General features: G+C 41.4%; 1 protein-coding gene across 1 annotated transcript in view; it reads right to left on the reverse strand.

Moving 5' to 3' along the window:
- Positions 1–7,658, reverse strand: part of cmip (c-Maf inducing protein) — a 36,868-nt gene extending 29,210 nt beyond the window's left edge. Inside the window, exon 1 of the mRNA XM_084554598.1 lies at positions 6,651–7,658. Coding sequence (XP_084410724.1) covers positions 6,651–7,022 — 372 coding nt within the window. The 5' untranslated portion in view covers positions 7,023–7,658. The remainder of the gene's footprint in view (positions 1–6,650) is intronic.
- Positions 7,659–14,212: the final 6,554 nt, after the last annotated feature.

A 14,212-nucleotide genomic window follows, 5' to 3' on the forward strand; every position in this document is an offset into this window, starting at 1 on the left:
CGTAAACTCGTGCATCTGATCGTCTCCATGGTAACGGTTCATCTCCGATCTCAGCCATTGATCAGGACGGAGACGGACCAATCAATGTAAACGTGTAAACCGATAAAAGGACGTCAGACGGTTTGAAATAAAACTTTAAATCTTTTTTTTTTTTTTTTAATTAAAAATAATTATTGATGATTAAAGACATAAGAGGAGGCGAGGATCACACCAGATGAAGCGTGATGTTGCCTCTTGCGTAACGTTTGGAGCCTTCAGCCTCTGGCCAGGAGGAGGATTGATTCTTAAAAGCGGCCTGTTTCTATAACGAGCCACCAGACTCTTTCACCGCTCGCCTTTTGTGAGCGAGACGACACAGGAAGTGCTTTCTTGCAGAAGTACCTTCTTACGTAAATGTGATGCAGGTTGGTTTTTTTTTCTGACTTTGGTCACTTCGGACTGTAAAAAGGGAAAGAAAAGTGAGTCACACCTCTCCCTCCTCCTGCCCAGCGACACCTAAGACACATTAATCATTCCTCCTTAACCGACTGAAATGACTGATATGAAGTGATTCTGTGCAGCGTATAGAACGAGGCCTGAAGCGAACCAAACGAAAGCGAGCCCGTCTTGGCAGCTTCTCTCCGTTTCACAAAGCTTTCCTCCTCAAATATCATCTCAGTTATTCGCCGAGCGTGGGGTCGGCATTGTTCTCCTGCCCACGAAACCACGAGCCCAAACGAGGAAATGCACATTCATGCTACACCCAGAACCCAAACCCTCGTCCTCGTGTTGTCAGACGAGTCACAGACACATGATCGCTGAACGTCTGGATAAATCAGATGCTTGACTTCATTCTAAACAACGTCTCTGAGCGAGGCGGACGCTTTAACCATGAATTACACCAAAATTAGAGTTTCACAACCAAACCACATCCACTCTGACCTTCAGTTTCAAATAATTCTCTCCTCCCTGGCAAACGAATCACAGAAAAACAGAGATAGAGAAAAACTGAATAATTCCTTGGTGGCTTTGTTAATTTTTCAAGCACAGAAAAAGAAAAAAACTGCAAATATTCAGATTTTTGCCTCAAAAATGATCAAATCAGCTGCTTTTCTTTGTCAAACATCACTAAATATCCACGACACTGTCATCGTGTGACTTTTTGGACACATTTGGAAATTAATGTACTATGAACAAACATAAATAAGTGAATAAATCATGTCAACAAATATACAGGACGGTGAACACCATTAAAACCTACGATGACGTTAAACCAATGAACCTAATAAAATATTATTTCACATTCTCTTGAAACCAGATAGACATATTTGACATGTTCTGATCCCCACATACTTCATATTGTTTGGTTTTGTTTGGAAAGTTTGTACAGTGGAATGAGTCAGTAGGCGTATTTTTCTGTGCCAAACCTCTCCATTATATTATAGGAAACTCAAACTATACGCCGACGACGTTGTTTTCTTTGCATGTGATTTTATTTTGACACACTTCCTACATTTGGAGTTTTCTAAAAAGCTACATGCTAACAGTTAGCCATTCACTTTGACAAAACATGTTCCATGTTAACTTGGAACCAGATAATATTTGACATATTCTGGTTTCCACATGTCTTGAACTTGAATTTCTGAGAATCATACCCAGCTTGATAAAAGTTTTTACAAGGCAGTGAGTCAGCAGACGTCCTGTTGTGCACCAAAATGCGACCTTTGCCACCACTTTCACAAACATGACACATTATTTTAACGCTTAGTGAGCAAACATATTCACAAAAATTAACAACCACAAATTTAAGGACTTTCAGTGTTGGATAGAAAATGGACATGTGCATATATGTACGTCCACATATGGATCTAAAAGCAGCAAACTAATCTGTTTGTGGCAAATGACTGCAGCGTGGTACAGAAACAACGTCAACAAAAAACAGATTTAGCCTCTGATTGGTAGAAGCTCAACAACAAGCGAGTTAAATTATAAACCTAACAGAGCAACAGATGTTTTGGAAGGGACTTCTGGTTTCAGGCCCCATTTCATAACCGGTAACAGAAGCAGAAATACATGTTAATGGGAACAGTTTTATCTGGAATTCCGCTGTATTATAATGAGAGAGCATGAGGGCAGAAACAGTGTAGGAGGGAAACAAACCGATGTAAATGACTGACAGCAGGAAGAATGCAAATACAAGACAGTGGCGTGACGCACAGTCAAAAGAAGCATTGATAGCCAGCATAAGATACAAGTGGTGAGCTTTAGTTTACATTATTGTTATCTCCTCAGTACGCAGCCATACGCTTTAAACTGTGTTGCAGTTGAGAATCTATAACACAAGATTTGGACGAGTTTGAGACTCCGCCTGAAGACACACATTTGAAATGAGCCGGTATTAAAGCTTGTTGCTAACATGGCTGGCAGCCTCCCAGAAGCCATTTTAGATTTGATTGTAGTAAACCGATGGGAGAGAAAACAGAAATTCAGGGAGTTCCTGGGAACTGAGCAAACATGCCACTCTTATAAACAACTTGAATTGTCAGAGATGTAGAAATACTCCATTTGTGCCACCGCAGAGACGGTTATCTGGCCGTCTCTTAGGACCAATGTTGACTGTCCAAAGTTCAAAGGCAACCACAATCAATACAGAATCACTGGCAGCGACGCTCACAGTAAAGAAATAAACACACACATAGAGGAAGTGTTCAACAAAGTGCAAGCTGTTCACCGGGCGGGGGCTGGAGTTAATAATCTTTTAGCATCGATTCATCGGGTGAGTAGTTATGAAAGGAAAGTTGTGCAGTGAAAGGAAATGTCTTCAAATGCCAAAGATGTTGACTTATATACCACAAAAGACACATTACAGAAGCTAAACCCTGCTAATGTTAGCATGGCTCCAACTAATTTAACATAACTAACCACAAACATTCAAGACATTAGATGCTCTTGTTCCTCTTTAACTTAGAACCAGATTAAATGTGACATGTTCTGGTTCCCACACATGAGCTCTAACATTAAGACTCCTTGACAAAATGTTTTTACAAGGAAATGAGTCAGCAGGCATCCTTTTGTTTGCCACACCTCTCCATCACCAACAATTAACTACTTATTGGCAAAAGATGATTCGCACGTCTCAGGTTAAGGTCCCGATTCATTGATTAGCTTCCCATCAGCTCGTTAGCAAACACAGTCCAATAATAAAACCACATGATGGCCGATTCAACGTCTGCACTTCCTGTTTATTCACACAGATCGGCCATTAAAGCTGCTGATTGGCCATATGGGAGATTTTAGTATGGATAGTGTTGAGCAATAGCTTCAACGTTTCCACGTGAGTATACAGCACCCAAAGTTAAGATGGTATTCAGCTGATTAAACTTTAGTTAATATTCTAGATATTACAGCTGTTTTTAGTCTCTACCAGCTCCTGAGAGAAATATATGACTTTTTAGCTGCTAAATGCTCCACTACGTTCACCAGCAGGTAATCTACCACAGCTTTTAGAAGTTTTCGGTATGAGAGGGAATTGAAACAAAAACCGGAAACTCACCAGAAAGCTATTGTAAGGTCAAGTTTCACTGCATATTAGATATTATGCTCTGTAGGTTTACTAATATTGACTGATATCTGTTGATGCCTTTGAAGATTGTTACGGCAGGAATATACAGCAAGTCGGTAAAACACCGTCTGCGTGTACAATTAGTTTTCTAAAATGCTACGGAGACGTTTGGCTCAGAGGACGAATATTTACTCACTGCCTTGTAAAAAACAGTCTGAAAACAGAATATGTCAAATATTGTCTGGTCCCAAGTTAATGAGGAGTAACATTTTATTAGACGTACTGTTTGAAGAAGAAGTCAAAATTAATAGCTATGAATGTTAGAATTTAGCTTTTACAAGCAGCTTCAGGTGGTCGTCTAGTTTGTTTGAAAAACCCAAATGTAGGACGTCATAGTGTGTTGACAAGGTTGACCTGTTTCAACAGTTTTCATTGGAAGGCATCTAAAAAAAACTCAATGAGGAGAACATCACATCGTCTGCGTACACACTGAGTTTCCTTAAATGCCATGGAGAGGTTTGACACAGAAAATAACGGCTACTGACTCATTTCCTCATAAAAACCTTTATCAGTCACTCTAGAACACGTATGTACTACGCATGTGGACAAGAAATGTGGGAACCAAAATATGGTCAATAGTATCTGGTTCCAAGTTAATGACGAACAATATTTTATTCAAATCCAAACAGTGAAATGTTGGAGGAAGTCGGTAAAACGCTGCATTTTTAGCTTTTACAAGTAGCTTCATGTGGTCGTCTAGTTTTTTTAAAAAAAAAAAAAGCCAAATGTAGGAAGTCACATCCAAATGCATCCAAAAAAAAAACTAAATGAGGAGAACATCACATCGTCCGCGTATAGATTGAGTTTCCTTAAATGCTATGGAGCCGTTTGACACCGAAGAGGACGCCTACTGATTAATTTCCTTTTATCAATCAGTCTGAAATGTAGAACACATGTGGACAGGAAGCGTGGGAACCAGAATATGTTACGTTTTATCTGGTTTATTATATGGTAGAATATTTGATGAGGTTCATTGTTTGAAAAAGATGAATGGCCTTGAGTATTTGATTGTGAGCCATTGTGACACAAGAGGCTTTGAAGTATACATTTAAATGAGTAACCTATTCATTCCTGTGGTCTGCATGTCAGCGACTTCAACAATAGCAACAACGTCCAGAGTTTCTGCCGGTTCCCGTGAGGACCAGCTGTGGAACAATCGTAGCTTCTCAAACCATCACCAGAAGAAACGTCCCATGATGCTCCTTGATGATTTCTTAATATCCGCTCAGTGCATCATGGACTGATATCATCATGTGACACCGCCAACGAGCTACACCATCGAGCTAAAGGAAACAAGGCTGAAGTTCACATATTCTAAATGTGATACTCCGGCTCACACTGTTTGTATTCATGGTGACCTGAACAGGTTTAAATCAGCTGTAAAGGAGCCAGCAGTAATAACAACAGCCTCCAAGACGCTGCACGCTGCAGCTCAGCACACTCCTCTGCTGTGGGTGTGATAGGCTGGCGTCCAAAAAGCCTCGAACAAGGTGTGTTGATAAAACAATGGACCTGGCTTTGTGGAAAATGTCAGAAGTGTTGATAATAACACAAGGGGAAATAAAGGCTTTTATTAGTCTGAAGGCTGAATGATGAACGCTTACAGCCACAGGTGTGCGTCCTGCTGGGGTTAATAATTAAGAGTTTTTTGGTTCCTTCATGTATAGTATAATTTATGGTTATAGTATAGAATAAAAATGAGGGTTTAGTGTTTAATGGCGTAGAAAACATTATAATACGACAGTCCTGCACTAAACCCACATTCATGACTGTTTTCATGTTGAGTTGATGTAGAACCAACGTCAGAAAGGTGGTGATTCACCTGGATGATCATTGTAGAGGGTGGCCAAAATAACAGGAACACGTGTCAGTTCAATAATACTACAAAATGAAAACTCCACTGAATCAACATCTCTCTGAGTTACTACCAGAACCTTCATGGGGACTAGATTTAGAGCAGGACTGGTTGTACCTAATAAAGTGGCCAGTGGATGTACATTAAGTTGTTCTCAGAACTATAAACTAGAGCAGCAGATCCAGACTCGTTGTAAACCTCGTCCTGATGTGATGAGATCTTGGTTCTGTTCTTTCTCCTACGTTACTGGAAACTTCACTTTTTTTAATTAGTTTTAATAAAATGTAAATAGTCCAGACGTTAACTTGGACTCCAGGACGTTGGGATGAAGTTTGGTTCATCATTTCACTCCCTGGCCACTTCATTAGGTACACTAGTGAAGTCATTCTGATCTAAATAACGTTGAGTTGATGTAGAAGCAGCGTCAGAAAGGAGGTGATTCACCCGATGATCACTGTGGAGGATGGAGCAAACTAGGGTGGCCAAAATAATAGGAACACATGTTGATTCAATAGTTCTGCAAAACAGTTGACTCAACATCTCCTTCAGTTCTTAGAAACTAAAGCTGAAGACCAGAACCTTTATGGAGGCATGTATATATTTATTCAGGTCGAGACAGCAGCAGAGGAGAAAACTGTAGAAGATGTTATCTGAGCATGCTCTCTGCACCACTTTCCTCTGACGGGCAGGAAGTGATTTTATTGTATAATGTTTCTCTGCAGGTCGCTGCGGCAGACCTTCACCTGGTTTCAAGTCAGTAACACTAAGACCTAGAAAGACAGCCCTCCTCCCGCCTGCCCCCCCACCAAGGTTCTGGTTTATCTTCCCAGAGACCAACATGAGAGAAGAGTTCTCAATAACTGAGACTGAAAGCCTGAGCTCAGCACCGTCCTCTCAGAGGTGATGCAGGTTTATGGTGAGGTGTTAGTGCGGGGGTGGAGGTAGGCAGGGTAGGTATGTATGTGTGTGTGTTGAGGGGGTGGGGGGGTAAATTATGATAAGAAGCGGTGACACCGTGCCTTCTTGTAAAGTGCGTCAACATCTGACTGTGCGTAATCTGGTTGCGCGTCCGGACAAGAAAAGACAAACAGCAAAGTCTGAGTGAGGAATGTGAAACGCAGCATATATCAACACACACACACAGACACACACACACACACACACACACAACACAAGGCACAGGAGGCTACTCACGGTGGCCGAGGTCAGGCTGCCGTCCGTCAGCGTCAGGTGGTGCGGCTCCCATCTCCGCAGGAACTTGGAGGTGAGGATCTTGCTGAGGAAGGTGCGGGGGTGCTTGACCACGCACACCTGGATGTCCCCCTCGTGGAGCAGCTTGTATCGCATCCCGCTGCTGCTGCAGTGGTGCAGGCTCCTCTTGCACGGGCCCGCTCCAGGCTTGGTGTTGTTATTATTCCCCTCCGACATCTCCCCGAGCAGAGGCTTGTTCTCCTCGCACTGATAGAACTGGTTGTTGTGCAGCTCGTTGCCTCCTCCTCCTCCACCTCCTCCACCACCTCCTCCTCCACCTCCTCCTACTCCGCCGCTGCCGCTGTTGAAATCCATGAGTTCAGTAATCCAACTGTTTATTGTTTCCAAATGTCGCTCTCAGTGAGGGGAGGGTGGACGCGTCGCGACGATACAAGAATCCGACATGAATATTTCAAAAAATAGAAACGGGTAAGGTCGTTGGGATCGAGCTGGAGGGAGGGAGGGGAGGAAGGAAGGAAGGAGGGGGGACGGGGTACCTACCTACAACACGACCTCAGATTGAGCGGAGCCTCGAGGCGCAGAGACGCAGAGACGCTCAGTCTCAGAGCAGGACACCCAGACGCGTTTATGTCTCACACAGAAAACGATCCACCATTTTCCTCCACGCACACAATGCCCCGTGAATTGTCTCCACAGTGAGCGTCTCGCCTCCTCCTCCTCCACCCCCCTTCCTCCTCCCCGCAGCCGCCGCCACCACCAAACGAGCGACTCAATATGCCGAGGCCATGGCCTTATCCAGCGCGTCCGCCCCGGTGCCAAACGCAGCGATAATCCAGAGCGAGGAGCGCAGGAGAACCGGGACAAACTCGGGCTAATATCCAACGGCGCGGCTCTCGGCTCCTCCGAGGGGTTTTACGTTCGTTCGAGGCTCACTGGCTCCGTTTCCTTTTATTCGGTCTTCTCTTCCCCCCCGTATCTCGGTGTGAAGGAGCCAGCTCTCTCCGGCAGCGCAGCGCCGATTGGTCCCTGCTCGTTCATGTGATACCGGACTGACGTCAATGGGGAGGCGAGCGGATGAGCCGTGTGTCTTTTGCGCTTGAGTGTCTGCCGAGGGCGCACGCCCGACGCTCCCCTCCTCCCTCCTCCCCCTTCCCCCCCCTTCCTCCCCCTCCCGTCCGTGCGCGCAGTAAAAAAATAAAAAAATAATAAAACATGGAGAAGGGAGGGCGCAGCGGCTTCTCGTGAATCCTCCTTTTCCCGTTCTCTGGAAACTCTCGACATCACTTCAATTATTTTCCAGGGAACAGACTGACTAACAAATGACTGGTTCAAATCAAATGACAAACTTTCGATTTGAATTATTACATGAGATTACTTTTAGGATATCACACTATAAATAGTTTGGCTACAACCTTAAAACCTGCGCCAAGACTTTTATACATCGATTAAGAAGTCTCTCCTCAGGTTGCAATTATTAACCCTAGTTAATTATAATAATAGTATTCCACGAGAATTCCCACACTTCTAAACTGTCTTTGTTAAAACCGTGACAGACTGGTCATTTTAAAAATATAATTATGTCACAAAGACAATTTAATTCAGTTCTATTTGTTTATGTAGCATCAATAACACGTCAGATTGTCCCCGGATGCTTTTATGAAAGAAAGAAAAACTCACTTTTTAACAAGAAGGGAAACATATATAATGTGAAAAGTATTGGCCCGAGGAAAGAACCCTGAGGAACTCCACGGCCAGGTTGTTTTGAAGCCATGAGGAGATTGTTAGTAACTTAAAACCAGTGCTGTTCTTCTTTGAATGGTGAAGAAGCGTTGTCTGCGTTGAGCTCGCAGCATCCTGAAGGACTACTCCCACCCGGCTCATGGACTATTGTCCCTCCTGTCCTCAGGCAGATGTTTCAGAAGCCTCCGTACAAGGACCAGCAGACTGAGGAATAGCTTTTTTCCCAGAGCTGTGACCTTACTGAACTCGGACCCTGCTGACCCCTGCTGACCCCTGCTGACCCCTACACACCAAATCACTCACACCCGTCAACTCCTCATTCCCTCACTGACCAAAGACTTTTACACCATCACCACTGCACTACTGGACTGCTCTGCACATGCTCACTTTAAACAGTCTGTTAGCACAGTACTATGTACAGAATATTGCACTAGTTTAATAACATTAGGCAGCTACTGCTTATTGTTTATGCACCTGTTTATAGTCTACTCAAATTTAATGAACAAATCCATCTGTATAATATGTTCATAGTACCTCATTCAGTCATTGTGTATATCCTGCTCATTAACCTGTATATATGGTCTCACCTGTACATAGGTTTGATCTGTACATATTGTCCATATGCTGTAAAAAAACAACCTGCACCATACTATTATACACCACACTATTCATGCCACGTGCACTTACTGCCTGTTGCACTTCTGGTTAGATGCTAAACTGCATTTCGTTGCTCTGTACCTGTAAATGTGTAATGACAACAAAGTTGAATCTAATCTTATCTAAAAAAGTGATTGGCGTCACTCTTTCCAAGAGTCTCAGTAATAAAAGGAAGGTTGGATGATTGACTAAGACACTCAGAGGAAGCACAAAGGTGACAGGGTCAAGAAATCTTGAGTAAAACACAGCTCAAGGCTTCTTTCTGTCTCTAATCGGATATAAACTTACATCTGATTAATGCAAACATGCAGCATCTAAACATGATACAAACCACAGTACAAGATAGCCGGCAGCTGATTCATGTTATATGAGAGGTTGATGGTTGATGAGGAAGAAAGATAAGAGGTAGAGCCTTCAGCTGCCAGGCCCATCCGATCCTTTAAGGCCTCAAACTTTTCTTTTTGATAAAGTTTATAGTCAGAGAGGGCTCAGGTGATCCGGACCCATCCTTTAGTTATGCTGCTATAGGCCTAGGCTGCTCTATTCCAGGTGAGTTCGCTGGTTTTATGTCTGATGATGAATGATGCATCCAGGTAGAGGTGGAGAACTATAAGCTATGAACATTCATAAAACCAAAATGTGTTTATTTTTTTAATTAGTGACATTTTTATCTGTTGTTGTTATTGTTTGTTGCTGTTAGGTGTCCTTGAGTGCCATGAAAGGCGCCCCAAATAAAATGTATTATTATTATTATTATTATAGACACCCTATCAGAACATCTAATGCATTTAGGATGCAGTGACTCTGAAGATTCACATGTCATCTTATTTAACCAAATGTGGACACAGCTACAGGGGAATAGTTAGAGGGCTCCAGGCTCCAGGCTCCAGGATCCAGGCTCCAGGCTCCAGGCTCCAGGATCCAGGCTCCAGGCTGCAGGCTGCAGGCTGCAGGCTCCAGGCTCCAGGATCCAGGCTCCAGGCTGCAGGCTGCAGGCTCCAGGCTCCAGGCTCCAGGCTCCAGGGGCCAGGCTCCAGGCTCCAGGACATGACTTTAGTGTTGGGGAATAAAAATGTCCTCCAGGCCAGGACTGGGTTCACGTATGTTGAGTTCTAGTTAGAGAGCAGTACGACTTGCCACAGCTTGGCAGAGAGATTCATTCTGGAGAACTACTACAAAGAGACAAAACAACCAAAGAGACATCAAACATACCACAATCGACCACTTAGAAGCACAAAACAACACAGAGGAGAAATAACTGAGGTATGTATAACTGCGGTTTAGTCTTGAGAATAAAAATGTCCTCCAGGCCAGGTTTGAGCTCAGGTATGTTGAGTTCCAGTCAGACAGCAGCACACCTTGCCACACCTTGGCAGGTATTCACTGTTTTCGTCACAGATGCTTCAGTGGATGTTGAACAGTCTGAGGCGCTGCAGTCATTCCGCCCACATAAAGAAGCTTCTTCTTGCAGCCTGTGAATCATACTTCCATCTCATTTCCACAAGCAAACACAAGCAAACAATAAAAGACTTCCTGGATGCAATTCTAAGCAACAGCATCAGTATGGAAGACTTCTTATGAAACACGTCAACATATATACTGTGATGATTAAGTGTCACCTGTCAGTTCTTCCTGTCTTCCTGCATTTTAATAATCGCGGTTACTATCAGACATGATCATGAAATTAAAGAGAATCTGGAGTGTCTTCTGAACACTGGTTTACTGAGTGGGACTACTAGTGCCCTGAAGCATCGAGCACACATTGACACAAAACAAACCAAAAATAGACACAAAATGGCCACAAAGACTCAAAACAATCACAAAGAGACTGGGAACTCTCCACGGAACTACCCAAAAGAGACGCAATGACCACAAAGGCACACAAAATGACCAAAATAGACACAAAATAAAGACACAAAACAAGCAAAAAGGAAAATAATATGATCAGAAAGAGACACAAAGACACACAAAATAACCAAAAGGAGAAACAAAATGACCACGAAGATTTAAAACTAAAACAAAGATGAAGATGACCGCAAAATTATCACAAATATATACACAAAATAAAGACACAAAACGAGCAAAAGGAAAAACAAAATGACCACGAAGACACACAAAATAACCACAAACGGACACAAAATGACTATGAAGAGTCAAAACTAAAACAAAGACACACAAAACAACCACGAAACTACCCAAAACAGACACAATGACCACAAAGACCTAATTTTAGACCTAAAATTACCACAGATAGACACAAAATAAAGACACAAAACTAGCAAAAAGGCACACAAAATGAGCAAAATAAGAAACAAAATGTCCACAAAGACACACAAAATTACCAGAAATAGACACAAAATAAGCAAAAAGGAGAAATAAAATGACCATGAAGAGACACAAAACAACCACAAAACTACCCAAAAGAGACACAGTGACCACAAAAAGACACAAATCGAGCAAAACAAAACAAAACAAAACAAAAACATAACATGACCAAAGTGAAAAAAAAATGGCCACAAAGACACACAAAGCAACCACAAAAAGAGATAAAATGACCAGAGACACAATGACCGAAGGAGAAACAAAACAACCACAAAACTACCAAAAAGAGATAAAATGACCAAAGGAGAAACAAAATGACCACAAAGACACAAAACAACCACGAATAGATACAAAATGACTACGAAGAGTCAAACTAAAACAAAGAGACACAAAATGATGACAAACACAAATACCAAAAGGAGAAACAAAACAACCACAAACGGTCACAAAGCTACCAAACAGAGATAAAATGATTGCAAAGACTCACACAATCGACAACCACATAGACAAAGAGAAAGAAAAAGACACAACCTAACCACCATGAGACACACTGATAATTACAAAGATGTAAAAATGACCAGACACAAAATGAAAACAAAAAAAAAATCACCTAATGACCAGAGCTAAAATGACCAGACTATGTAAACTTTATAACTAAAGAGACATAAAATAAAATGAAGACAGAGACCCAGACGGTAAATTAAAAAAAGAGATGTAAAACAACGTTCTTAGTAGAATATGTGCACATATGTGAGAGATTTGATGTCTTCTAAGGTTTATGTCACCGGTGTAGCTCGGGTCAAAGGTGGATCATATTTTTATACACATAGGGGACATGGAAAAGACTCATGGATGATGAAAGTGGTTGAGGACGGAGCCTGAGGGACGGAGGGAGGACGGCTGTAGAGACATGGCTGTGCACCGAACGTAACGGACGGCTGCACATTCTGCCATCTCAAGGGTCCCAGCGCACAACAACAACAACCACCTCAGCTTCCCTGTGGACGTTTCACACGAGGTCCCGCTGGACGTCCCGCATTTCTCCTTAAGTCTCGTCTATTTTTTTTTCCATTGCGCCCATATTCCCCCACCAGGAGAGTCCTTCCGGCTGCTCTGCCTCGGGCTCTCCAGCCAGTATTATTCTGCAGACAAGTCAGAACACGCCATCCTATCTGCTGTTGTGTCAACAGGCCATGAAAGCTCAGGGAAAGATAAGTTCAGCAAGAATGTGTTAATGTGTCATAGTGGCACAATGAGGCAACGATTGGGTAATAATGGAAATTAACTCACAATAATATCTGACGCCATTAAGTGTTCCTATCCTTGATGATGCCTTGTAGGCCTTTTTTTCGTCTGTTTGTGTTAGATTTTTGTCTCCATGAGTGGTTTGCCTCTGGTTGTGTAGGTAACTTTGTGGTAGTTTTTGTCTCTTTGGTTGTTTTGTTTTTGTTACTTACTTTGGCTAATGCTTAATTTCTTTTAGCCAATGTTTGATTATTTTTGGATAACTATTAATAAAGAATAGAATAGAGTGTCTTTATTGTCATTGTACAGGTACAACGTTATTACTAAGTTCATTTTGGCAATTTCTTTTAGCTAATTTATTTTATGTACTATTTACTTTTTGCTAACTATAAATTACTTTCAGCTAACAATTTATTACCTTTAGCTAACTATCAGATTACGTTTAGCCAACTTCTACTTATTTTTAGCTAACTGATACTTAGTATGGCTAACCACCAATTGCTTACTTTTGGCTTAATTTGACTTACTTTAGCTAATGCTCACTTTCTTTCAGACAATTTTTGAATTACATTTGGCTAACTATTAGTAAATTTTAGTTATCATTTACGTATGGCTAATTATTAATACATTTTAGATACCTACTTGATTTTGGCAATCATTTTCTTTCGCTAACTTATTTACTACTTATTTTACACTTAGGCTACTTGTTTTCAGCTGTTAGCTAACTACTACTTACTTTAGCTAATGCCTTCTTTCATTTAGCCAGCGTTTGATTATTTTTGGCTAAGTATTAATACATTTTAGCCAACTACTTAATTTTGTTAATTTCTTTTAGCTAATTTTACTTTAAGGTAAGTGCTATTTACTTTTTGCTAACTATTAATTACTTTCAGCTAATAATTTATTGCCTTTAGCTAACTATCAGATTACTTTTAGCCAGCTACTACTTATTTTTAGCTAACTAATACTTAGTACAGCTAACTTGATTACTTTTGGCTAACTATTAATAGCTATCACTTATGTATGGCTAACTATTAATACATTTTAGTCAACTACTTAATTTTGGCAATCAGTTCCTTAGCGAACTTATTTTACTTTAAGTTAAGTACTACGTACTTTTTGCTAACACTCAGGCTAGCTACTTGTTTTCAGCCAACTATTAATTAGCTTTGGTCACCTAGGTTTGGCTACTATTAATTACTTTTATCTAACTACTACTTATTTTTTTGCTGATGATTTCTCTCTTGTAGCCAACTATTAATTAGTTTCAGTCAGCTATTACTTATTTTAGTTAACTATAACTTCAGCCTAAAGCAGGATTGCTCCGGTGGGTGAAGCAGACTGAAGCAAACGATACCTATCAAATCTACCTGACACACCTCACGCTAACCAGTTAACTACAATCAATGGCTTTAACATGCAGATAATGAAATACAGAAATATAGACAAACAGTCCAAAGAAAGGTAGTAAATGATGTCTAAATTAAGATTTTAATGAGGTCATTTTCTTCCTCTTTAGCCCTGATGGGTTTTGTCAGATATTTCCCTGTGTCCCTATGTGAACTAGCTCTGCAGTAAAT

Source organism: Chelon labrosus (genome assembly GCF_963514085.1).
Source record: "Chelon labrosus genome assembly, chromosome: 11".
In the NCBI taxonomy this organism is placed as follows: Eukaryota; Metazoa; Chordata; class Actinopteri; order Mugiliformes; family Mugilidae; genus Chelon; species Chelon labrosus.